Genomic DNA, 26,666 nt, shown 5'->3' with positions numbered 1-26,666 from the left:
GAATACGTGAATCAGGTAAGAACAAATCAAGCTAACGATATGCTGTGCAACTGTTAGCATCTCTTAAATTCTTACCAGCCTGAAACTGAATAATGACGGCCTCAAACTTTGCTTTGCTTTTGTCGTCATTCACCTTCTTCCGAGCTTTATGACCTCTGTAAGCTAAACGAGTGTAGAAAAACAAATTCAAGCAATCATTTGGATGGAAAAGCAGAAAAACCAGCTTCATGACTTGCACGGCTTCGAGCTAAGTTTGCGCACCTGACTGCAGCACCAGAGCACTTTGTTGTCGCTCTTTTAATAGCCGCTGGTATCGCTTTGCCCCCAGCCAGCCTCTGACGTACGCCTGCAGCAGGACAATCCGCTGTGTGGCCTGCTGCACCATCAGGTTCAGATGTTCAACGTGGTAGTACTTAAGGAACACCTGAAGGTAGGGACAAAAAAAAAACTGTGCAGATCACCTTACTGAATCTCTTTTTTGTCTATCTCTTCAACAGGATCAGGACCAAGAGACAATAAGATAATGTTTGGAGGAAACCTGTAAATCATGCACGAAGAGCAGAAACCATAAAAAGCCTTTAAAACACGATAGTGCTTCAGCTATCGAACAAAACAAAACAATTTAAGCCTAAAGAGCAGCATGCTTGGAGCCGTGTTACACAGGGGTGATTGTTGCACTCGAAGAGACGAGTTATAATATAATGCATCATTTTTCACTGTTTGCTTATGTTCTAAAACTCTTCGAAATGTCCCTAAAAATACCTGTAACCAAGAGCCCTTCAAAGTGAATGAGTGTGTGTAGCGCAGAGTGGAGTTACATCTCTTCCCACCTTTGTCTTCCCCATCGCCCAGTTCTCCAGCTTGGCTTTCTCCAGTATTGCAGCACATGTTTCTGGAGTGACGTCTGGCTCCTCATGAGCATGGAAAGCCAAAATGTAGTACCTGCAACATGCAGTTTAGTGAGCTGGAAAAGTATACAAATGAACAGCAATATCAATTATTTTCCCAGGGAAGAGTTGAGAGTCAGCTGACCTCTTAATGAAGTTAGCAAACAGGATGCGGTGGGAGTAGCCCTGTCGTCTGATCTTTGCCGTCTCCAGGACTCCGGTGTATCGCAGCTGCACCAGAACCTTCTCCCGGTCAAACTTGTTGGCGTGGCGGTCGTTGTTTGGTTTGATACAGCGGACGAAGTGAGGCTGCCCGGCCACCATCTTGGACAGCAGATCCATCAGAGAGTACTGGAGAAGCCAGCAGGCAGAGTCGTTACAGGTTCACGTAGGGAAGTTGTTGAGAGGGATGTCGGAGGTAAAATACATCTTACAATGATAATTTGATTTAAGAGAAAAAACTTCTTACTCTGAAGTAGGACGCGACCGTCTGCGTTCTCATGTTGGTGGTTTCTCTTGGGTGGTACGGCGTGTCTCCAGGTTCACCCGGCTGAACAAGCAGAAACAAAACAAGGTGAAAATCAATAATAGCAATTTGTGCTTAGAGTCTCTACTGCAAGGAAACTTCAGAAGCATCAAAGTTAGATAAAATCACATCTCAACATATTCAGCTTTTCAGGCAAAGCACGTTTGTTTCTGTTTTTATTTTATCAGGAATGAGATTTATTCTGAGGAAGGTTACAAAAAAAACAACAACAAAAGAGATTAGAAAATGAGCCAAATAAGTTTAAACTCTGCAGAAATCTGTCTCATCTTCAGGTCAAGTTTATTTATATAGCAATGTTTAAAACAGCCTCAGTTGACCAAAAGGCCTTACAGGCGAGGCAAAAAGACAACAACAACAAAAAAAAAAGACTTTTGTGACTTCAGGAAGTGAGCTGTTCTTCTTCTCTTTCTCAGTACAGGTAGACTGAGGGGAAACCAGTTTTCACTAAGCTATCAGCCTCACGGCGTTCCCAGCATTCTGAGCGCTCGTCGTGCCTCTTTAGAGCGGCTCCTTTGATGAGCTTTTTTGTCTAACATATGCAGATGAATGGAAATAGATTCAAGAACTCATCAAACAGGCGGCATTTAAATGTTGCTACTACTGTTGATTGCTTTTTTTGGAGAGCGAGCTGCCAGAAAGCTTCATCCAGCAGGAAGGTGCAATCTCGTCCCGCCACAGTAGAGAGACTGAAGGTGGTCTCATAGTTCTTAATATTCTGGTTTGTTTGGACGTTGAGCGCTGTCAGAGGCTCAGGCTGATTACTAAAAGCTTTGGATGCAACATGTCGACTCAACATGTTTGCACCATCAGTGTAATACAGTCCTGCAGTTATAGTAAGAAATAACTTCACGATGTTATGAAGTAAGAATTGCAGTAAAGTTCACAAATGTGTGTTTATTCTCAGTGTTGTTATTTGCCATCGTAATAAAGGCCCTGTGCGTGTGCTTTTTATTGCTAACCAACCTGCTTTGTGTGTCATATTTCATCTGTTTGAATTGTATTATTATTCTATATTCTCTTGCCAAATAAATACTGCAAATAAAGCGTGTCGTCATTCTCACTCCTTAATGAAGTCTTCCTGCAGCGCTGTTTGCTCAAGATGTGTTAAAAGTTTTGCTGAGCAGGCTGTTTGTTTTTTTTTTTATATCCCCAAACACAGCGTGTATCATCCACACAGTCTCATAAATCCTCAACTTTAAAGTACAAAGGGTTTTACTTCTTACATATGCAGCTCTGGAAATTCCTTCAGTCGAATCCACGCTAAATAAAAACTCTGACATTTATCATTGTACAGAGTGAGAGAGGATTCATATGGTGAACAAATGCTGCTCTGTAAGATCAGGAAAGAATGACGTTGTATTCTATTATTGTATTTAATTTAATACAATCCACCAGAAACAAACTATGTTGATTGCTAACAACGTGATTTGATGTGCATTACCTCAGTGAAAGAAAAAGAACTGTACAAGGTCAGCATTCCCATCTTCCCCAAAAGAAATGAAGAAACGGAGCGCAGCAAAAGGGTTCAAAAGAAACAGACGAGAACAGAAGATGATTAAATGACAGCGAAAGAAGAAGAAGTGACAAACACAGCACGGACAAAAGAGGCAAAAGAGCGCTTTGTGTCAGCGCGAGGGAGAAGGGACAAACAGACGGAAGAGATTTTCAGGGGGAAGCTCGTGGTGTAAAAGATAACAGAGTGATAATACAGTCTGCGCTCTAAGTACCTTGGCGAAGGTGATGGTGCGTGACGGCGTCCGCAAGGTGTTTATGCCTTTACCCTTGGTGTGGGCAAGGTTGCCTGTGAAATAAATACAGGGAGGATGAGAGGCAGTTAGCAGAGACTTCCTTTACTCAACAGGAGGACAGGAAGTGCAGCCGTACATGGAGGACTTGTGCACAGAAGCAGGACTTTATACAGGCTTCGATCATAAATAATTAATCATAAAGATTTCAGTCCTGTCATACCTCATGAAGGTTGTCAAAGTTTTACAGCCGTACAATCGCAATTATTTTAAAGATTGATGTTATTAAAAAAAATACCAAAGATGAATAATGAGTCGTGTTTTGAACTGTCTAAATTGTAAAAACGCATTGGAAACATTTTGGGGCCTAAATATTGCCAATGTATTTGTAAAATTCAAAGAGGTTGGCTGACTATGTCTGTATTATTTGGGTAATGAAAACAGGAAATGACCCATTATTGGGTGCCTTGGACCTGTATTTTGTTGCTACGGTATGGAAACGGGTAACAATATCATATCACTTTAACATTATGTTCACATATTAAAATGCTGTTTCACGACCGACCTTTGTATAGAACTGTTCAAACATTAAAAGTTGATGCGTTAAAACTTAAACAAACTCCACGGAGCAGATACCCCGCGAGGTCAGGAGTCGTTCTGTTTTCGTGTCGTTCGCTGCTGAATGAAGGAATGGAACAGGAACGCAGGGTTACGACAGCTTTAAGAGTGATTATGCAATTATTGGCTCTTGTAATTTGATTTTGACAGAGCTGGCAGTCCGCTCTGCCAACAAAGGATTCTCTGGCAGCCAAGAGAAACCCATTACATCAAAAAAAAGAAATCTGGCAAACAAGAGAGAAAAGCCTCGGACTAAAATAAGTAACAATGGCCTGTTGTGGCTCTGAGTATGTGTTGTGCAACGTCTTCAGAGAAGTGTGTAAACAGTTTAGAAAAGTTGTAGCAGAAAAAAAAACGTAGTTTTATTTGCTTCTGTTTGTTCCATTGTACCAGTTTTGGTGAGGGGATGGGTGACCAGTTTGCGAGTGAGCTCGTTCTCCGACGACCTTAACAGCAGGATGATGTCGGCTGGGAGCATGTCTCTGTTCTTGGCTAGGAAGCCTGCGGCGTTGTAGATCACCTTTAGAGTTTGGGAGATAGCAAAGACAAAATGTAGTCCAACACAGTCTTCATAAAACACTCTGTGCATGTTTTCACAGTCTGATATACATTACCTTTCCAGCGTAGTGATGGATGCCAAAGCCAAGGTCGACCCTCTTCGGTCTCCAGAAGCTTTTTGTCTTGAGATTATCGTCAAATTTGTCTGAAACATTAAATTATTCATTGGTTAACTGACTGATTGAAAGACGATCACTAAAGGAAGCAGTGTGCAGATGTTCAACAGAAAAAATGATTGTCCACAGAAACATAACCAAAGAACACAGCAACACTGTGATCGCGCCATGAACTGTATGTTCTGCAGGCTCTGCAGCTGCTTATTGGTCTAAAATGGTTGTTTACACACTTTAAGTTAAATACATGCTGTTCTCTCTTGTGCTTAACAATCCCTCTTGTTTCTGACCTCTATAAAAAAAAAAAAGGATTGGACTTTGTTCAGCTGCTCCAGGTTGTCAAAGGAGCACGAATGTGTGAACAAGATTCGTGCAAATCCTCCCTCAACGTGTCAAGACATTTCAACCAAAAAAGTACGGACCTACGAGAGTCTGGTCGGTGGCCTGTGGGAAGCGACTCTCCTCGTCCAGAAGGGAGAGCATCCCCATGGGTTTCTGTAGGAACAGGTCCAGGAGAGGCCGGTTGTCCTCGTACTCGATCATCCGAGCCTCCACTTCCTCGTTCAGGTACTCATCCTGTACAGAAACGCCAAACACTGTGTGAATATAAACACGGCTTTAACAGACAGCTGCATTCATTCTTTTTGGCTTTTTACCAAGACTTCCCTATCTGTTTATGGTCATCTATTGTTGTCCTTTATTCTGAGACAAACCGCTCTTTCAGGCTCGACCACCAAGTCAACTTTGTATCTCTGTAACATTTGAACACTTGAAAATAATTGGAACAAAGACAAATAGCATTTTTAATTTTTCATAGTTTGCATTAATATAAACTTCATATTTTACTTTTTAAAGACGGTTCATCATGTATTATCAGTGTTGGCTCCTACAAAAGGACTTCTAGCGTGCAAAGTGGAAAACACCAACAGGGGAGCGAAAGAAGGGAAGTTTTCTGCCAAAAAAAATCTTTGGTATTTAGTTAACTTGATCTCTTTTTAGTGTTCTTCTTAAGTCATATTATTATCAATCTACTTTCCTGTATTATATTGATACACAGCTCAATTAACAGATGTGTTTCGTCCTTTTGCCTTATTGATTGTTCCCACACAGTAAGTCCAGTTTACTTGAGTTGATAGCAGAGCTTCGCACAAACAGGATTCAAGGTTGTTGTTTTTCTGGGGATGTCGCCAACAACTCCCAGTTCATAGTACCACTAATACAAGCTCTTTCCTAATTGGGCAATAACCTTACACACCATTGTATTAACTTATTTGGCCATGTATAATGACTCAACCTTTTAATGATAATCTATCACAATTTCCAATGAAATTCTTTCATGTTATGTTCCCTCAGCTTCCTGTTTCCAGCCCACATGTTTAGAAAGTCTTAACTCGACATCAGGAGCAGCCAGCCAATAACAATACGAAATGAATGCCAGAATTAGTTTGTGTTATATAACCCGTGTTCGAACTCTGACTTCCCACCCCTCTTTTGGATGAACGTGGCCTACAGGGCGAAGTGAGCCTTGTTTTCGGCGAACCTGATCACGTCAGCTTGACTGACTCTTTGAGCTGCTAGCATGACTCAGCAGCATTACGGCACACCTCTATTCTGAGAGGAAAAGAACAAATGGGAACAAACAACATCAAATCAGCGTGCCTATCGTAGCATGAGCTGCACGCTGTGAAGGAAACAAGCCCGTTAGGAACTCCGCAGGGATGCCGACAATATAGCTGCAAGTGTAAACTCATAAGGAAACATAGAAGTGTAGGAGGAAAAACACATGATGGAGATATACATTTACCTTTTTAATGTAGAGTTGACTTTTATAAAGCTCACAGCTCTATTCAATTCCCCCACACTCAGAATATATGGAGGCAGTATAGGACAAATGTATGTCTGGGCCTGGTGCCAATAATACCCAAGAGTGAGATTAAGTCAAACGTAAAATGTCTTCAACTCCTAATTGACCCTCGTTTAGAATGATTTATAGCTCCTCTCCATGGGTGAGACCAAATCATTTAACATGAGCAAACCATTCTCTGCCCCCTCAAGGCGAAACACACCCACGACACTGCATAAAGGGACAATCACGGACCTTGTTCCCCAGTAAATAAAGACAGCAGCAGATTTTTACCCTTGCCGTCGCTCTTAAAACGCGGCGTGACAAATGATGACACGTTATCACCATTTCGATGGAAATGAGGCAGCGCCAAGGTGAGAAATGCAGATCAAGTGTTTTTTGTTTTTTTTCCCAGGAGGACTTTAACCGCTCGTTCTTCAAATCGCTGTCACGCGTTCGGGTGGACGCCTGTCACAGGCTTTCTACCTGCTCCCAGGCGAAGATGTGCTGGTTGAAGTAAAACTGGATCTGCTCGTTGGCGATGTTGATGCAGAGCTGCTCGAAGGAGTTCTTCTTGAAGTTCTCAAAACCGAAGATGTCCAGGATGCCGATGTTGAGGCCCTTGTCCTCCTCTCTGGAGGCGACATGTTCGGGAAAAGTCGGTTATTTGAATGCAGTTTTTTAAAATTGAGAATGATGTGTCTCATGGTTTATTTGTTTGTCCTGCTGATCCCAGCTATCATCTTTTAACCTTGGCAGCTATAAAATGTACTGTCTACACTTTGTAATCCACGCAGACTTTCTTAGATGACCCCGTTCTGTATTCACCATGTAGCCAAACGCAACACTCCTTATCTCACCCCTGGTTGCTCTCAGGTCTCAGCAGCGCGTTGATGCGGTTCACGATCCAGCTGAAGAGGCGGCCGTAGAGGGCCTTTGCCATGGCGTCCCTCACCTCCCCCGCCTTCTCCACCGTGTTGGGCCTGACGATCGTCTCCCCTCGGGCCACGACGCAGTGGGAGGTCAGGGCTTCCTGGAGCTCGTCTGAGCGGATGCACAGCAGGGACGCCACTGAGGACACAGATGATAAGGGACGGGACCAAAGTTAATATTTAAGAGGCAGAAGAAGCTTAACGGTCTCCTTGTTTGATCAGTCATAAAAATATGAAACCAAAGAAAGACTTTACATATTAGAGATTTAAGATAATTCTTCATTCATCTCACAAACTGAGAAATGTACAGTGTTACAGCAGCAAAGCAGGATAGCAGAAGAAACAACACACAGAGCAAAACATGTTTCATCTGGAGGATTTTTTTTTTTTTTTTGCGAGGACTGGGAAAGAGAGAGAGGAATTTCATGTCATGTTAGGTTTAATATTATCATCCACCGACCCCCCCTCCTCTGCTCTCACCGTTCTCCAGGACAGAAATGTTGGAGATGATGCTCTTGTCTGTTTGATGCTCCGAGGCAACCGGAGAAAACTCGATATCTCCGGAGTTGAGGATGGCAGCCAGAGTGCTGTAAACACTGCCCAGCTCCTGCAAGAATGACAGCTTTAATTTAGAAAAAGCTGGAAGCTAGGACGAAGTCATATTTGACTTTAATATCAAACGTCTTCAGGTACATCTTTTAGCTCTCTGTGCTAACCAAGATAGGACATTTAAAAGGTACGGACGTGCTCGTTTAGTCTTCTTAATGCTTTTTTACATCCTTGTAAGCAGAGTGAATGAACAGCTCCACAACTTTACAATAAATGTGCACCATCAGGGTGAAGATATTTTCTTTACATCTGTGCTCGAACCTGTTTGCTCAAATGTCTACATAAATGGACGGATATCGGGGGTATATCGTTGATAACTTCTGCACATTTACATTTTTTCTATTGTGTACCCTCAGATTCAAAACATTTTGAAAAAGCACCTTCAATACAAAGAAATGCATTTTTATGAACAAAGCAAAATAAATATGCACCAATATAAATCAATTCGAGCACGTCATTCTGTCGATGCAATCTTTTAGAATGAGGGAGAATGGTTGGTTTTCCGTCACAGCCACAGACGAGCTTGTGAGCTGGCATGAAACTATGGTATCATTCAAATCTAAAAAGGAAAAGAGCTTGGTTTAATCAAAAGTGAAAAAAAAAAAAAAGTTTTAAGAGGTCAAAAGGTCACTCACAAACACATCAGCCAAAAGTAAGATTTGCAAGAATAAACGAGACTAAAGCCATTATTCATCCGAGGAAAACATTTAAATATCTGTGAACGAGCTCGACGTGCGAAATGAAATCGTAAACATTTTCATATCCGAAAAACAAGTTTCATAAATAAAACAAGCACGCCCCAAAGATCCTCTCCTCACACGATCCTCGATTTCATGCAAGATAAGAAGTAGGTTGTTCCTCCAGTACTGCCAAGTGATTACAGGATAAGTACTATTGACGTGAGGATCCCAGAGGCAATCAGCTCTTTGGGCCTCATTAACCTTCACACTGCCAGCAGCTGACTGCCTGCATGCGCCCGTAGCATCATCACATGCCACACGGCGGACACGAGGAACGACATCTACTCTCGTTTTAAAGCTGTTTGTTTTAAGCATTAGTCTCCGTGTTGTCTCTTAGTCGTGCACAGATTTTCTTGTGTTAAAAGGAGAGGGAGAGGTTTGTCTGCATGAACGTTAGGATGAAGGTTATGCTGTAAAAGCTTGAGGGAAGGCCACTCACGCCTTTGTGCCCAGTAATTAATGCAGTAGTTTGTACCTCCAGGGTGAATCCGATGACTTTGAAACACTGCTCCACTGCATCAAACTGCTCCTTGTAGAAGCTGTTGCTCACGATGTCAGGTCCAAGTTTGATGTGGTCATTACACAAGTACCTGCAGATGAAAAGGCAAACACAGAGATCAGGAGGCGGGGCGATAACCGTGCTCAAGAGAAAAGGCCAGGAGGATGTCAAACCTACTTGGGAGCTTTGCTGTCGGAGAGTTTGTAGTGGGCGAGTTTCTTCCTGTCAGCGAGGCCGGCGTAAATATAATAGAAGATGTGGAAGTTCCTCTCCCCTCTGTGGAAAACACGTAAAGACACAGTTTGAAAAAGTCATCCCAAAAAACGATTTCACACAAATTTAAGAGGAAGAATGGAACAATGTTCGGCCTAAAGCACAGGGTTCTGACTGCTCAGACACATTGACACCCAGAGCACTCTGTAGAGTCTCACAGTTTACCGAACAGACCCGTATTAGCTATATAAACTATACTCAACTTTTGGGGTTTTCACATTTTATTTGCAGTCTGAGGTAGTGTGGGATCATGGGAGTTTTACCATTGTCATTGGAAATCCATGATGATGCTTGATTGTTTTGCATAATACCTTCAACGTTAACTGCACTGACAGTTGTTGGTCAATGGACAAAAGTAACATTAACAAAGAGTTTTGACTCATGTTATGGTTAATGGGACTGTAGTCATTTTCTTGTCTTTCACACTGCATGTCACATTCATCCACTAACCACTGAGCCTCAGCCGACTGACTCGTGTAATATTACCTTTAACTCTGTGTTTATAATGTATTGGCTTAGTGAAAACACTAATAATGATGGACATTTGGGAAACCGAGCTTAGTCCTTTTAATATTCTGCAATCAAAAGTTCTCCTTTCATCAAACTATTTCTTAAACCTCCAACATTCGAGTTTTATAACAAGCTCGGGGAAAATGTAGCGACACACAAACCCTCTCACCCCGACTGTCTGTTTTCGAGCAAATTATTCCAGTCTGCCTTTGAAGTTCCACTAAGGATATCTGCAAGACACCAATCTTTGATCAAACAGGAAATAAAGCCAGCCCCTCCACTTGACCCGCTCGGCTCCCCAGACACATGATAACAAGTAAAGATGGATTGACTGGAGAGCAGGTCGGAGGCAAATACCTCCAGTGTCAGATGTGGAAGTGAAAGTGAAAAGAAGAAAGACAGATTCCATTACACACTGATCCCTGGCCAGCAGGCTGAACAGTGACCTTCTCAGAACACATTAGGACGCCTTCTTTAAATCCATATGGATGTTTTTATCAAATTTAAGTCATGACAGAGAGAAGTGTCATGGGGCTGCTTCCTTTAGGCATAAAAAAAAAAAAAAAAAAAGCAGGCAGGATGTGAAACTTACGCAGCTTGGTGGATGACTCTGGATTTCTCCAACAGGTACTCGGATATCTGCGCTCCGACCACGGTTCCTCCACAGGTGAACTTCATCTCCAGGTACTTGCCAAAGCGGCTGGAGTTGTCGTTGATGACGGTGCAGGCGTTCCCAAAAGCCTCAACCAAGCTGTTGACCAGCAGGATCTTCTCCTGGAGCGTCCGGTTATTGGCCTGAAAAGAAAAAAACAAAACGTTATTCGAGCAGCGGGACATGAGGGAAAGAAGCTGCAGGTGAGATTCGAACCCGGTTACCCCACTTGTGTACCGTAGCCTCCATACATGGGGCGTGCAGAATAACCACCCGGCTACAGTCAACCCCAAAGCAACACTTCTTCTGCAGGAATGTCCATCATGTGCCCTTTAATTCACATCATACTCATCAAAGGTGACACTGTCATTTCCTCCGCTTGTGTAAAATGCAAAAAGTAAATCAAGCTGTCGATCATAACCGGCATCAGCTGCAGCGCTGAACACACTGCTTATAGGATTTTGAAATTGCTTTGACGGGGCAGTTACGATATTGATTTTCTGAATGTAGTTGACTGAAAGGTGCACAGGTGGCAGGCGAAGATGCACAACTCAACTCAATGATGTCGTTCTTTTAGTCTCAAACACTTCTATACATATTATTTTTTATGATTCGTTATCATCCTGTCAGTCAAAGATTTCATTTACATCCTAAAACTGAAAGTTAAGTGAGTGATAATGCCCCATCAGGTGCCCATTAGAGGCGATTAATTCCTGATACAGGACAGCGAGTTGGGCATTAGTCTGCTTACACTGTACCATGCATACGTACTCCGTCTAAAAATAGGACGATTAACGACATCAACATTGCAACGTTGACCTTAAGTCACAATGCCCTGCTTTCCTGGAAACACCTGAAGCTTTGATGTTTTTTTTTAACATAGTGAAGCCCGTTCTCTTTATCTTGTGATTAAAATTTATTTATTTTTTTTTACAAATTCTTTGTAGGGAGTGAAGAGCTCATAAAGGGAAACCTGTGACTCACCTTCCCAAGAACAGTCAGCTGCTGCACCAGCAGATGGGCACTCTCTGTTTTCCCGGCTCCGCTTTCTCCACTGATCACAACACACTGAAGACAAACAGGCACGGAGGAAAACGAATGCAGATGTTTTGAACATACAAACTTAATAACACTCAAAAAAAAAAAAAAAGCTCATAAACTAGTAATTCATCACAACAACTTGACTTCCACATAAGGAAGGTCTTCACTCAGGATGCTGAAATGTAGCTTAAATCACCTGGTCTGAGTTGTACGACACCATGGACTGGTAGGCGATATCAGCTACAGCGAAGATGTGAGGAGGGTTAGCAGAACGCTTAGCCCCGATGTATATCTTATTAAACTATGGAGAGAAGAAGAAGGTTGATAAATATAATGCGTATTTTAAATACACGGGTTGAATGTGAGATACAACATTTAAAGGTATAGAATCAAACAAAACGTGTGTTCAAAGGTTGATTTTCGACTTTCCACTGCTTCACTTCGGACATCATGCCCAGACAAACACATTCTGACTCTGCTGGATGGTAGGAATGAAAAGTGTCTGCTAACTTGAGGCTAAGAAAAACATGATTGATTGAAAACAAAGTCATTGAGGTATGGCAGAGAAACAGGTGCAGTGTGTGTGTTTGTGAGTGTGTGTGTGTGAGTGTGTGTGTTTGTGTGGAAGGCGAGGCTAAATGGGACGCATCCATCTGAGGAGCTGCAGAGGCTCTAATGAGATGCTACATTCAGTGCATTATTGACCCAATGTAAAGGCACAGGTGCATAGAAGAAACACAGACATCTCTAAATCCACAGACCTGAGGAGTGTATATCTCCATCTTATGGAAAGGATTGACCGCGATGAGGATGTCTCCAACGTACGTGTAAATCTGATCTCTTCCATAGCGGCTCTGAAGCTGCTCTGTGACTGTGTTCTGGAAAAAAAAAAAGACAAACAAAATTAACACCTCAGCGATTGTCAGGAGCGTGTGATGGGAGAAAACAAGCGGCGCTTTAAGCGTGCGTCCGGCCTCAAGTCAAGGCCTGTTGCGTCAATCTATTCTCTCCATTTCGCACGGTGATTCATTCTCCCGTCGTCTCGCTGCCAGGCCAGGTGCATCAACAACAGCCTCGCTCATACCGACAGAGCCGGTTATTTTTGAAAGATGGTTGGAAATATCCGCTGGCAACTGAGACTGATCGTATCATTCAATACACCAATGCAGCGCTGGGATATGATAAATTGCTCTTTGTGTTATTTGTGTGAGAAATGTTGCGATCGTTCTCTCTGTAGTCGTACAACAGAGCGCAGGAGAGATGGGGTGAATTGATGCAGAGCGTCCATGTTAACAGTGGCATAGTCTAACAGACCTTGGCTCCGTTTGATGAGCTAATAAAAAGCTTTAAGAATACCGACATCATATTCCTCAGCACATGAGGTTTGCTCAATTTCTCAGACATGTGAATTGTGGTGAACAAATGTTCCTACCTTGCTCAAACATTGAGATTGAAAGTACATTTTGTTTGAAAGCTGAATCGTAGACTTTGAACTTTATCTTTGAAATCCTCTGCTGAGGAGAATTGTTTAAGACAATCAAAAGATCCAAAGAGGCAAAAAAAAACAACCTTTTTGGTATTTAAATGGTTTGTGTTAAATATGCTCAGTGTAAAAAAGCTTCCTGGGGCACTGGTGGGTGAGAGGTTGGTCCACGTGCACCATGTACGAAGGCAGTTTTAAAGGCCTCATTTCTCCACTGTCCTGTCTCTACAATAAAAGCATAAAACAGCCCAAAAATGAGTCTTAGGAAAAGGGATAAAAGAAAGCAGGCTTACTGACTGTAACTATGCACTTTATATGCACCTAACAGGAAAAGAATCGTTCATGTTTGCACCATAGATCTGCTGCTCCCCATCATTTATTTATGTTTTAGGAGACTCTTAATCATCTTTGCTTATGGCTGCTTTTTACAATCTTTTATTATGTATTGCTTTTAGCCATTGTATGTGTGACAGTGGATAGATCAAGGAGAGAGAGTGGAATGACATGTGGAAAAGGAGCCACAGGTGGGATATGAACCCAGGCCCACAGACTCGCGAGGCCACCGGAGGCCCCGCTAACTAAAAATATAATTATAATGACTAATACTGAATAAGATATGTCACACTGTCTTACCTCATCTAGAACCTCGAGGGTGGCGAGGTCGTCCACCTCGTCCGGGTCACTCTGCGTCTTCATGTGGCTTCCTCTTTTGGTGTGAATGCGCTCATGCCTAGACTCACAACAGACACAGTCAGGTCTCTGACTGAGCAAAGCAAACACTGTTTATACTCTACATGACGAAGCCAGCCTACATGTGCTACACACTGTAGCAGTGCATGATATTTGCTGAGGCAAATTGAACCATCCCTTCGCTTAGAACGGGCCGACAGTAAGTCCACACAATCCAAGTTTCAACCTGATAAAGATCTAAGTGTTCACTCTTCAGAGGTCGGTATGCTGCAGGAAACATGGAAACCGTCTGTACGTGCTTTCATCTCCTCCACCAGACTCCTCGAGGAGGAAATGATGGGATCGTCTAGTGAATACGCTAAAAGCTGACTTATTTGTCTGCCCCTCAAAAATACAACAACACATCAAATCGTCAAAACAACATGCGCTTACATACTGAACTTTGAAATATCCACTGCAACAATGTGACTTCTGACGTTTAAGGAAAATATTGAAATTATTTGAGACACTGGTTTAAAGAAATATCAAATCATCCTCATCACATCAGCAAACTGTGCTTGAAATTACTGCACCATGCTGAAGCCTTAAAGGCCAAGCATTTTGTTTGCTTTTCCTCGTTTTGTTTTCTTCCCATAATGCAACGTCAGAAAAGCTTTGTGACATCAGATAAGCAGCACGTTGAGATGCATCGTCCTTTAGTTCATGATGGAGGCCGATGTAAACTAGCTCTGAGATAACTCTGCTGCAATGCTTTAGATGCTAATGTCGTACAAGGTCTCTTTACAAATAAAATAAAGAAATGAAAAACAATTCCATCCATGATTGCAATTTCACCTCTGCTAATACTCTCATGCGTCTGTAGGTTTTTGACAAAGACTTGTGTGGTATGGAGCTCAAGGACTGCTGAGGTTAGTCGACAGTGAGCGTCATGCTCGCAGGTACACTGCAGCTTTAAACAGCAGCAGGATACGGATTCTGAAATAGTTAGTAGACTGCTTTTTTTTCCTAGCCCTTTTCTACAGCTCATTGGTTTAAACACAGAGGCAATGTGGCGACAAACTGTATCGTAAGAGAGGCAACAATGTGAGTAAGAGCAGGGTAAAAGCGTGTCATCTAAAAATCAGCCCATGTAGTTGATTGCAAATACATGTTCGATCACAACTACAGCAAGACTTCTGACGGCACTAGAAATAAGCCAATAATAATCTACTCCTACAGTTTCATGAAGGTCATTTGATGCATTTGTTACCTGTCATTACTGTCTCTGCGTCTGTCTGTCTTTCCATGATGGCTTAAACGACAGAAATAGGATTAACATTTCATGACTGCATGGGTAACACACACTTACTGAGCCAACAGTTTGACTCATACTGTGCAGCCAGCGCCCAGAATGAAGCTGGAGCAGGATTGAGCTGTTGTTTATGTGAGGGGTGACAGAGCTTGTAAAACATCCAGCAAGCAGGGTAATTTGGATTATACTGACTGCAAAAGTTAAGTTGCAGCGCGACCATATGAGACCCAGTGACAGGGAGGCTTGCAGATTGTACGTTTTTTTTTGGATTACTTTTTTTTTTTTTTAAACAAACTCTGTCAAACACTTTATGGCGTGTGAGGATTCTGCTGGGAATGGAAAAAAAAAAAGCAGCACGACATGAAGAAACGTGAGATTTTAGAATGGAGACGTGCAGAAAGGAAGTTCAGACGGTACCTTGTTTTTTCAATAACTCCTATTTGTTGGTTGAGATCGATGAGTTCAATCAATTGCTTCTGCAGGATTTTCTCTCTGCCGACAATCTGTTTGATGAACGCGTGCTGCAGCAGGTCTAGCACATTTGGTCTCAGCTCAAAGTCCTTGATAAGACATCTGTAGAGGGACACAATGACGAGTGTGTTGTGTTATATTCATATTCAAAGTGTGCCTAGTTTCTGTCTTATTCACGGGGGGGGGGGATTGGGCACTGAGCATCCACACTCACTTGCAGATGAAGTCATTAAATTCGTCTGACCAGAGCTCAGGCTGGTGAAGAGTCGGCGCAGGGTTTCTGTGAGAGAGGAAAGAAATAAACGGGAAAGATAAGATGAGATGAGATTTATGCAGGCTGCGGCGGGGAGGCCGAGGCACGGGGGTGGAACGGCGGGATGAAATCTTAACTACTCATCATCAAAGACACCCAGAGGTGTTTCTGCAGCAGGACGGAGTAACGAACGCTCCGAGGTGTGCAGCTGTGTGCTGTCCATGCAGACGAATTGATTGGCAAAAGTCAGAAAAGTTCAATTCAAATATGGACGTCCAGATCTTAAAATCCTCACAAAGAGCTCACTTAAACAGACGCATGCTGTTCAGGGGTCGAGCCGACAGGCCTCACAAATGTCCTACAACGGAGCTAATTTGCTGTAAATTCTTGTTCTGCTTTAAGTACTTTCTTACAAGAGTGTTCCTGGCAAGTGGTAGGAAAGTCAATGCCTTCTGCTAATGCATCGTAGCCTTTCACCCATTGGCTGTGACAGCGATAAATTGGCCTAATGAGAGGGCATACATCTTCTGTTTATCCCACAACACAACCAATAAGCAGCGCAGACACTTATTTGGCGTCAGCTCTGCTAATGCTGTGATTATTAAAGTGTTTCTCCTATCTGGATGACAAACAGGGTCACATGAGAGCTATTTAAATGAGACCTCATCAGAGTGTTTCATTCTGAGGCTGGATTTTCCTGTTTACGCTCCACTTACTTGGGTCAACTTTGTATTTTTTTCCCCCGCTGTGTTTCTGCAGTCGTTTGAACATTTTTTAATATGCGACGTTAATTCATATCTTCTTTTTTTTTTCTTTTGCACATTACGGCAGATAAAAGCTTAAATCCTTACACTTGAGCGTAATTAGGAGAGCGCTGGTAATCTTTCACCTGCCTGAGAGTGATACTTTGAGCAGGGGATTTGACTTATGCATTCTGTCATCCCAATCCCTCCCCGTCTTATCTTATTCTGTTTCTGTCCTTAAAGAGAAAGGCGGAAAAAGACGAGAACGTTCAGGACTACGCTCGTGTACATGCATTGAAATGTTGCTTTGCTGCTCGTCTTTCCTTTTTTTTTGGGCCTTGTGGTTTATCTGCGTCTTGCCATAGGAAGCTGTTCTACAGTTATTGTTGTAGTAGACTTATTTTGTTGATGAAAACAGACTGTACTAGATGTCATTTTTTTTTTAAAAATGTGTAAATGGATATGAAGATGCTCATGATGTTGGTTTAAAAAAATGTGCTGGAAGATGTATTTTGTACAACTAACCTCTGTTTGGTTCTCCTCTACCTACTAGTTTCAAATTCTGGCGAACATAAAGATGAAATTGAAAAGATCCTAAAAAAAAAAAGAAATCCTAGCTCACGAGATAACGTAAATATAACATATGTACATGATGAATAAGTAGGTTAAGGAAGCGTGGGCAGTGAGAGCAGGACACAGACGAGTGTGAACACACAGCCTGAAGCTCTGGCTGCAGCAGTCACATAGATTGTGGGGAAGCTGTGTGATGGCTCCTGGGGAGCGCGACCCCCAGAGCAAACACACAGGACAGCGGGGACACAGGAGCAGCCTTTGTGTGTGTGTGTGTGTGTGTGTGTGTGTGTGTCTGTCTTCAGGAACACTGATGGACAAAGTGCTGTGTTGTGGCGCTGACAGGGACGGTGAGTGCTTATGCAGCCCACACACTTGTATCAGGACATGATAAACAATTACTTTTCACCTTCAGCCCACAATACATTCAAATGTAAAAAAACACAAAAAAAAACGTGTGGTTGTGCGCTCAGCCTCCCACCGTAGGACGGATGGGACCAGTGCCAGCAGGGGAGGGGTTTATGGATAAAGCCCTGCGAGCAGGAAAAAGCCATTTGAAATGGAAAGACTGCACTTTGTCTGGAGACAGCGTGTGTGTGTGTGTGTGTGCGTGCGTGCGTGAGGACAGTAAAATCCCTGCTTTAAGGTCGAGGAGATGGCTTTTTCTTGAATCCAGTAGAACCCCGACATTACCCTGTCTTCATTTTCTGACAGTCTGCATCGGCGCAGTGAATGACAAATCCACCCGTCTTGGCTGCACTGCTGCGGGTCGTGTCTCTAAAGTAAAGAAGGTTCTTCACAATGAAATGATTCATCAATGATTTCTAGCTCTCTGGTCGAAGGTTCTGCTTCAGTTCCTGGATGTGGTTAGAAACTATTCAGGCTGGTGGGGAGGAGACACGCCTAGCTTCTAACTGCAGACGGCGGGCCCGACTTGCTCCGTGGGAACATGGCTCATTTGGTAACATTGTGGCGTCCAGGATTCAAACACTGATGACACTGGCAGATGATGTAATGATGATGATGATGATGATGATGATGGTGATGGCTGTGTAGGTGTGACAGAGGCTCACCTGGGTATTTTGAAAAGGGCTCTCATTGGGTGGAGGTCAGACAAAGGTGGGTCTCCGTCTCCCAGCTCTATGGCAGTGATCCCGAGCGACCACACATCGCAGCGAGCGTCATAGGTGGAGTCAAGCTGCTGCTCACACGCTATCACCTACAGAGAAGAACAAAACGAAGACAAGACACACACACACACACACACACACACACACACGGTGATTGAAAGTGAATTAAGAAAACAGCAACATATACGGTAGCTGAGCTTTCAGCCTGAGGTGAAAGTACAGACAAGATGTTAACACACACTCAGACACACAGTCTATCTACGACGCCCTTAGGGCAACATGGAACCCAATCAACAAAATGAATCATCAATGAGTGGGAGGCACCACTGTGGTCAAATGTCTGAAGTCAATACATTTTGAATCCCCAACAGGCATGTACACATGTACACAGACTAGATCATTAAAGATCACCAATAAAACGTCCTGTACCAGAATACACAAACAAAAACACTTCTCCGGGAAAATCAAGTCCCAGAGACTCATTATTCATGTTCACCTCTTCATGAAGAAACGCACAATAATCAATGTGTGGCTCTAAAGCGTAGCGTTTATAAAAAGGGGTTCTGCAGTCTAAATTCATAACATTGGAGAGAGCTGTCTTACAAATCATTCTTTTATCAAAACTGAGGATAACACGCTGTCAGAGAGGCCAGCCCTTCAACATAACATGTTTCCTTAATGTCTGACACAGTAAGGTCATGTAATGATGTTGTTCAGTAGATATCTTACAGATTGCTCCTTTCAAATCAGCAACAACAAAAAAACCTATAATGACCGAAATGTCTCAGAAAATGCCAAATATGTATTCTAATGAAATCCAAATTATTAGTTTAAAAAAAAAAAAAGATCCAACACAAAACAGAAACAACTTACCCTTCAACAAAAAGTAACCCTATTGTCTTTAGGAAGTCGGTCAGACTGTGAATGTCTGTCTGACCCACTTTCAGTCAACGTAGTCCTTTATGGAGATACTCCAGTTATTGAAGGTTTTAAAAATATCCTGGTCTCTCCGTGCTAACCTCCGAACGACTTCACCAAGAGACTTTCTGGTTCTAGATTCGTCTCCAGCTGTTCTCTTTCTTAGAACCTGGTTGATTAACATCTTAAACAAATTAGATTAAAATCTCTGAGTCGCGACAGTGCAGGTCATCCAACTCATATTCTAATGAGTGATTTGCACAGCATGCAAACCCTCATGTAAAAACACATCCTTGTCTACTTTGTTTTGACCCTCAAAGAGTTCCTTCCTGTGTAATGAGAACACACGCTGCGAGTAAATCTCTGTATTTAAATGTGAGATTTAGTGTACGTGCGGCGCTTGCAATTTGCAAGTGCAGCTAATCTTATCTTGACCCTTACTGAGGTGAAGTGTGGAGCGAGGTGGGGTTATGGGATGCTTCTTTATGGTTTTCTCTGAGGAGTTTGTAGGTTCAGTTCAGTGAATGATCAAATTGAATGTGCGTGTTTGATACCCTTCAAACGTGTCGGCTCTGACTTCACCTGTCCTCCTACAAGTGCTGCTGTTCACAACTCATCATTTCACTTCACCGTCATGGTGTCAGATAAAGTCCATTTGCATCCTCCCCAAGTCACAGTCACAAGGTCATGTCTTTGTTTCATTGGCGTGCCACGTGTTAGGTCTCTGAGAGACTTCTGTACCACGACAACACATGATCAACAGAAGCATGGGAAATAAAAACCAGCCAAAAAAAATGCAGGAACTGCTTAGTATCAAAAAGCACATTTGGCTTATGTTGAGTTCATTTAATGATCTGTAAATGCTGCTTTACCAGGCCTCTGGTCAGAAATACATTAGCTCAACCCTGCAGAATATCAAACACCAATGTCATCTAAATTCTTCAGCATTAACATAAATGTGCATGGCTCAGAAAGTATGATTCATGTAAAGCTAATAACACACGTAGCCCAACAGCACAATAAGCCGACACCACTGATTCAGGGCTGCTATTGCCAAAGAAATCTGGATTTCCATGTGTTCATCGGCCTTGGCTAACCAGGGGCCTACATTACCCACAATGCACTGTCAATCCAAACTTCTGTTCGGTTTAAATCTGTGCATCTGGGTCTGCAGCTGCTTCCAACTGTATGAAGAATGAAAACATGTGGCGTCAAACTCAAAAATAAAGCGAGGAGACGTCCTCGTTTTTTATTGGTCCTTCTGCAACACAGAGGAAGTTACATTAAGCATTAAGAGTAAAGATAAAGTGTCTCTTTGCAGGTGTGAAAAGATCCTCATGTGAATTTATAGGCGCTGCTCGCTCACTGTGTTATCATAAAAAAGGGGAAAAGATGAAGGCCGCCCATTCCATACTTTCATGCACGCTGTATCAGACTGTGTTACTGTATCTCTCTGATGAGTACCAGCAGTGGCCCATTGGGATCTGCTCCAGGCTAATGTAGTGGAAAAGAGAGGAGGCTGTGGGGGCGTTTATAGCCCCGTTTGACTTTACCTCGGGAGCCATCCAGAAGGGAGTTCCCACAGAGGTGTTCCTCCTTAGGCGGGTATTTGTCAGCTGGGCAGAAACACCTGCAGGGAACACAATACACACTTTAGACAATTCAGCCTTCGCACTCAAAACTCAGTGGAGAAGATCAACCCGATGTGAGTAACTTGGTAGACATTGTGTTTCATCATTCTTCCCAGAAATGGAGCCGGAGAGTAGAAGTGATGATCTGTGAGGAGGAAGAGTGAACAGTGAACAGCTGGATGCTGCTGCACAGATATGGAGATGATGAGCTCTTCGACCTTATTCGTATCCGACTGATGAAGCTGCGAACAAGTGAGGCACACACACACACACATACAGCCATAAAGCTGCAGTGTTTTTTTGTTTTTTTTTGTTTTTTTAAACTGATGAATTAATTTGAATAACAAATGTTGACGACATTTGTTGTGATTTTGCCAGACATTTCAAGACAAATGTTTGAATAGAATTCAACTGTGAAAAAGGCTTCGGCGGCTTTAAGACATCATGTCACTGTCTTTCAGGAGCACATTACCTTTCTATGCAAAAAGAGGAGAGAGAAATGTTCTGCAGACGTATTTTTTTATTTAACGTGTTTATATAGAGCCCAACGAGGAACAAGCTGACCCACAATCGTGACTTCAGTGCAGTCCAGACAGATCAGTGTTAGCGCACACTGTGATGCTTCCCAGAGGCTGGCTTTTGCTGAAGCAGCAACCAGGACAAAAGCAGAGCCTGGAGACATGAGCAGCAAGCCACAAACAAAAGGTGATCTGCTGATGCACGACATGCGGCCCGCACACTAACCTCTTTGTCTTCCACTGTATGTCTCGCTTTATTTTCTGTGAGAATCTGAAATATGCAGACTGAAATGTGAAGCTGCTTTTTAAGCAGATTGTTTTTTTTGGCAGGTTAATAATAAAAGGGGGATGAACCGCGGGTAAACTGATTATATAACATACATGCAGTTCTAATACAATCGTCGAGTGGAAGAAGCCAATTCTCAAGACAGTACAGTAACAGTAGAGAGGCTTTGATGGTGCTGGGGAGGAAGAGCCAGGGGTGGAGATGAGCAATGCGGAGAAAAACGGTTCTGTGTCAAACATCAGAAGGGATTAAAATCACGTGCAAGAAGGGGAGATGTGCCTTAGACTGACACACACACACACACACACACACATGCTTGCACACTGACACACAGAGGGACATGTGGCAGCCGAACCACTCTGCAGTTTCCCATCAGCCCACATTAGTGATAACAAACCCGTAGTTTTACAACAAATATCTGCCACAGTATGTATGAGAGTGCACGAGTGTGTGAGGGTACAGGAGCACAAAGAGCCCCCCGTTAATAAAAGCTCTCACTGCCCGTCTCTTTCCACTACATTAGCCCGAAGTGGAGCCTGGTGGTCCACACTTAATAATCATCGCAGAGATAACGCTGTCAATTAGAATATTCATGAGAGGCACATGAACGAACAGCTCCTCTTATCGACCCCCCCTCACTCTTTTTGGGTCCATCTCTTTGCTATTTTGTTTCTCTGCAGCTGATGAGTCACTGCGGGGGCTTTATCTCTTCAGCTGCTTAGTGTAGCGTGCACCCCTCCATATGAAAAAAACATTAATCGCAGCGTGACGCAGAGCCTGCGTGTAAGTCGGCCCCCCCTCTTTATTTCCATTTTCGTCACTCTGCGTTTTTGAGAATACTCCTACTCCCCCTTTTTTTCTGATGACGCCATAACCATTATCTGGTAAGAATTCATACTGTCAGCAGAACAACATAAGAGGTTTTGGGGGGGTTTTGTACCTGCTGTTCTCGAGCTCTTGGCAGCAGCTGAGAGACATTTCACGACAAACTATCAATTTGTTCTTTGAAATCTGCAAAAATCAAAAGTTAGCAAAGCCTACAAAGTGTTCCAGGTCTTCTCTGACACCTTTGATTCAGGTGAACGACAGAACATTCACTTTGTGTCATTAAAAGCTGAAAGGCTGAGGACTTAAGAGTTTGCGTTTCAACGAAAGTCAGATACATGTTGTTCCTGATGTCCCTGTTATCAGCCACAACTTCACACAGTTTCCAGCCTTGCTATTGGCTCTCAGGGTCTAAAGCTGTGCTTTGAGCTAAATGCTAAATTCAGCATACTCGTACTTTTACATTTATACAGCCAGCGAGCAGGTGCGTTTCCTACCGTGTTCATCATTCGAGGTAAGTGCTCTGCTATGAAGCACAATCATGCTGCTGCATAAATATTTTCATCTTATGACACTGTCAGGGAAAAGTTAAAGAGACTCCCGAAATGAAAGCTGTATGTTAGGAATACTAATGTCCATACCACCTCAAAGTATTTTATCCAAAACCAAAAAATGGAAGTCTTATACTGGATCATGAAAATCCTTATGACTCATCCTCTGTGGGGGACCACAAACATTTTCTCCTAATTTCTGAGGCTATCCAGCAAGTTAGCGGGATAATAATGTAGTGTGGACTAAAGTGTTAAGTCAATGATTATCTGTTCTATATAAGACCTATAAGACCTTTCCTTTGTCTTGTAAGAGAGCGAGGTTTCTGTTTCCCCTCTGACACGGGCGACAAACAGTTAAACCCTCTGTAGTCATCATGATGACGCTGATGCTGCGTCCGGCGTCATTTTCTCACCTCCAATGTGTACATCTATTCTCACCCGTCTCATTTCAGTGCTGCTGAAACACAGCTTAGCATTCCTGTCACATTAACAACGCCTCTTAGCTTACCCGCTATCTCTAAACGCTTTAGATTAGAACGACAGGAGGAAATATGAGAGCAGAGCGCGCTGACGAAGCATCCGGCAGAGATAACTCTGAGTTTGGTGCTGGTAGATGGTCCAACTACTTTTTACTCATTACTCATAGGACTCAAAATAGATGCATGGATGTTTATTGGTCTTCTGAGAGTTGAATCTGTGGTCGTGTGAGTCTCTTCCTCACACTTCTGTAGATACTGAATCCTTCCTATCTTCAAGATCCATTGCAAGTTTATCCAGAGGGACACTCAGGGATTAGATGTACGAAACAAATGAAATCTCTTTATCGTGACAAATATGGACAGATGTTGTTTGTGATAATCGCCTCGAATGTGCGATATCTTCAGTGCGACCTTGAAGCCTCTTGTGGTGATCTCAAACTCTGAAAGTTTGTTAACCGACTTCTAACGAGAGTTTCTTTTTTTTTTTTAAATACAACCAGCAACATCAAGAGTCAGGCGCGTCGTGTTTTAGGTCGGTTAAGATTGCTATGCAGATACGCGCGTTGATCATTCTTTGTCAGACACGTGTTAAAAATGTCTGCTGTTATGTTTAGCCCCGCTTCATTACTGAGCTCGTTATTTCCACATCGCTGACCTGTGAGCTTCCCAGTGTTTCACTGAACATTGTTACATCATCTGTTTAATTATTCTGATTTGTATGATGCGTGTGCACAATGATGCTATACACCATTACAATTACAATACATGTTTTAATGTAGCATCTAGTAGTCTAAAGATAGCATGATGTTCATTTGTACCATTTAACATCAAATCCATGACTACGCAGCGTATGCTTTAGGGTGAAAAATGGCTCATTTAGATTTTTGTTGTTGTGAAAAAAGAAAAAGAAAAATAAAGAAAGAAAGTGTGGAGTCAGCTGTATTTCTTTTTGGCCAATTTGAACACCCAAGGAATTTGATTTGGTAAATTTTTGCACCGATCGAAGGTCTCTAAGTGCAACAGCAGAGTCGTACAACTTTTTGCACCAGGCGTCGCTGCAAAAGACGAGACAGCGATGACAGCGATACAGCCAAATGTTACTGCGCAACCTGAGTAACATCTGCGAGGATGTACAGGACGCGTCTCGCTCAGTCTCTCTCGACAGAGACGGGATCGTGCCTTAAAGTCAAACGTGATCTCGATCAGTAGATATGGGAGGGACACGATTCTGTCTGTTAAAGATTAATGGACTCAAACTGCTAGTTTGGGGGCGCAGTGGTTAGTGCGCCGCATCCCCATGTATGGAGGCCCCAGTCCTCAACGCAGGCGGCCCGGGTTCAAATCCGGCCTGTGGCTTCTTTCCTGCATGTCAATCCCCTCTCTCTCTCCCTGATTTACGTCTCTGTCCGCTGTCCTATCACTACAATAAAGGCAAAAAAAGCCCAAAATAAATCTTGAAAAAAACCCCATTATATATATACCGTAAATTCCGTACTATTGAGCGCACCTGGATATAAGCCGCACCGGCTAAAAATAAGTAAATAAATGTATTTGTACATATATAAGCCGCACTTGATTATAAGCCGCAGGTGTCCACGCTATAACAAGAGGTATTTACACAGACGTAGGCTACCGGTAACATCCGCAAATACTGTAGCGTCCGTACGGACGTTAAAGGAGCGTTCAAATATTAATAACTTTTAATAACCCGATCACTGTCGGCCGTGACCACGCCGTTTACAGCAGAGAGCAACACATAACTTGCCGTAACAATCCAACTCTCTCCCCCAGCGTTCTCTCATACAGCCACTCGACACGTTCTCGCTGGTGCATTCACTGACTCTCCACATAATCGGAATTATGAACACATTATCAACTACTGACTTTACAACATGAACCGTCACAATACGAAGCCTAGCCGACGGTGTCTGTAACACGGCTGATGAAAAAGATGACCGTAATATATTTCACAAGAAAAAGTCCATCCATTCACTGCCTCAGAATGACTTCATTACTCACTTCCTCAGTCTCTGTTGTCGCTGTCAGTGTCATCTTAACGTGCAGCAGCTCTGTTAGCTTCTTTGACAGCCAGGTCGATCGCCTTTAACTTGAAAGCTGCATCATATGTATTTCTCCGTGTGTTTTCCATCATGAGGGTGCGTGCATGAAGCGCAAAATGACTGATATTAAGATCCGACGTGACGAAGTCAAATGTTTTTGCGGCAGAAGCTCATTGTCCCCCATAAAAAATCCATGCATTAGCCGCACCGGAGTAGAAGCCGCAGTGCTCGAAGTGTGAGAAAAAAGTAGCGGCTTATAGTCCGGAATTTACGGTACTGTATATACTAGTTTCAGACGTTCATATTGTTAAAGACTCTGCTTTTTTCACATTTACCAGCAAAGATAAGTGACTGCCACTCTCGTCAAGAGGGACTCATGATGCGTGACCAGTTAAGTGAGTTTGTCAAGGACCCTTTAGTCTGCTCAGGGGGCGGCAGACGGACACACGGCGCTGTTATGTGGATCAATTCGTTGATGTGGCGGTTCAACACAAACGCAACCGACCGATTCAGCAGTGAAACACGATGCATTCACATCAGGTTCGCAGATTTTGTCGGAGCTGCTGTAAAGCCCAGTCTCTCTCTCTCATTTTCTTTTTTTTTTTTTTTTTTACAAAGAAGGTTTTTTTGAAATTTCCAAACGCTGCATGCATCTGTCCAACAAAATCAAGAAAATAACAGACTGGAAAAATAAACGAGATGGAGTCTTCATTTGACAGCTTCAAACACAATTTAAGCTTGTGTGAGGAAAGTAGGTATTTTTCTTCAATGCTTTAACAGGATTCAGTATTTGACCATGGTGTGAACAATATTTTTCAGCATCTAGCAGCAAGACAAACACTCTACAAATCAATGCTGTAGGCCTCCGCCAACTAGTCAAGATGTAGTTTACATCAACTCTGTAACTTCTTATTCCCTAAAGACTGAAGTTTTTCTTTTAAAACTGTCGTAATAAAAATTTAGAGAATCTCAAAGAGCTTTGTCAGGCGGAAGAAGCTGCTCTAAAGACAGCGAATGGCCTGGCTCATTCAAATAACAAGTGAATCCATTAATACCCTCCCATCTTCCTCCTCCACATGTAAGAGCTGTGCACTTTGTGCGTCGTTGTTAGAAAGGGGCTTTTAAGAGGAGCCCACAATTAGCGGACTAAATGCAAACCTCCACACACCACGTTGAGTGGGGATTTTTATTTGTGATGGA

General features: G+C 42.8%; 1 protein-coding gene across 6 annotated transcripts in view; it reads right to left on the bottom strand.

Moving 5' to 3' along the window:
* myo3a (myosin IIIA) overlaps positions 1-26,666 on the bottom strand; it is a gene marked incomplete at its 3' end in the record, with an annotated part of 57,895 nt that overhangs the window by 11,597 nt on the left and 19,632 nt on the right. For 5 of the 6 annotated variants that reach the window (XM_079360898.1, XM_079360895.1, XM_079360896.1 and 2 more), the window contains 25 exons: positions 20,670-20,746; positions 18,142-18,287; positions 15,717-15,782; positions 15,449-15,604; positions 14,990-15,031; positions 13,684-13,780; positions 12,329-12,445; positions 11,764-11,868; positions 11,511-11,594; positions 10,467-10,669; positions 9,269-9,367; positions 9,068-9,182; positions 7,724-7,850; positions 7,172-7,382; positions 6,798-6,945; positions 4,891-5,044; positions 4,412-4,500; positions 4,188-4,317; positions 3,162-3,235; positions 2,876-2,917; positions 1,357-1,437; positions 1,033-1,238; positions 831-942; positions 262-424; positions 76-162 (listed from right to left, as the gene is read on the bottom strand). In XM_079360898.1, coding sequence (XP_079217024.1) covers positions 76-162; positions 262-424; positions 831-942; positions 1,033-1,238; positions 1,357-1,437; positions 2,876-2,917; positions 3,162-3,235; positions 4,188-4,317; positions 4,412-4,500; positions 4,891-5,044; positions 6,798-6,945; positions 7,172-7,382; positions 7,724-7,850; positions 9,068-9,182; positions 9,269-9,367; positions 10,467-10,669; positions 11,511-11,594; positions 11,764-11,868; positions 12,329-12,445; positions 13,684-13,780; positions 14,990-15,031; positions 15,449-15,604; positions 15,717-15,782; positions 18,142-18,287; positions 20,670-20,746 — 2,931 coding nt within the window. Of the gene's footprint in view, positions 1-75; positions 163-261; positions 425-830; positions 943-1,032; positions 1,239-1,356; positions 1,438-2,875; positions 2,918-3,161; positions 3,236-4,187; positions 4,318-4,411; positions 4,501-4,890; positions 5,045-6,797; positions 6,946-7,171; positions 7,383-7,723; positions 7,851-9,067; positions 9,183-9,268; positions 9,368-10,466; positions 10,670-11,510; positions 11,595-11,763; positions 11,869-12,328; positions 12,446-13,683; positions 13,781-14,989; positions 15,032-15,448; positions 15,605-15,716; positions 15,783-18,137; positions 18,288-20,669; positions 20,747-26,666 lie in introns of those variants that run through there. The other variant, XM_079360900.1, reaches the window with a different exon arrangement.

This window comes from Symphodus melops, assembly GCF_947650265.1.
Source record: "Symphodus melops genome assembly, chromosome: 14".
Taxonomy (NCBI): Eukaryota; Metazoa; Chordata; class Actinopteri; order Labriformes; family Labridae; genus Symphodus; species Symphodus melops.
Note: the sequence above shows the minus strand (reverse complement) of the source record. Positions and strands in the feature narration are given on the sequence as shown.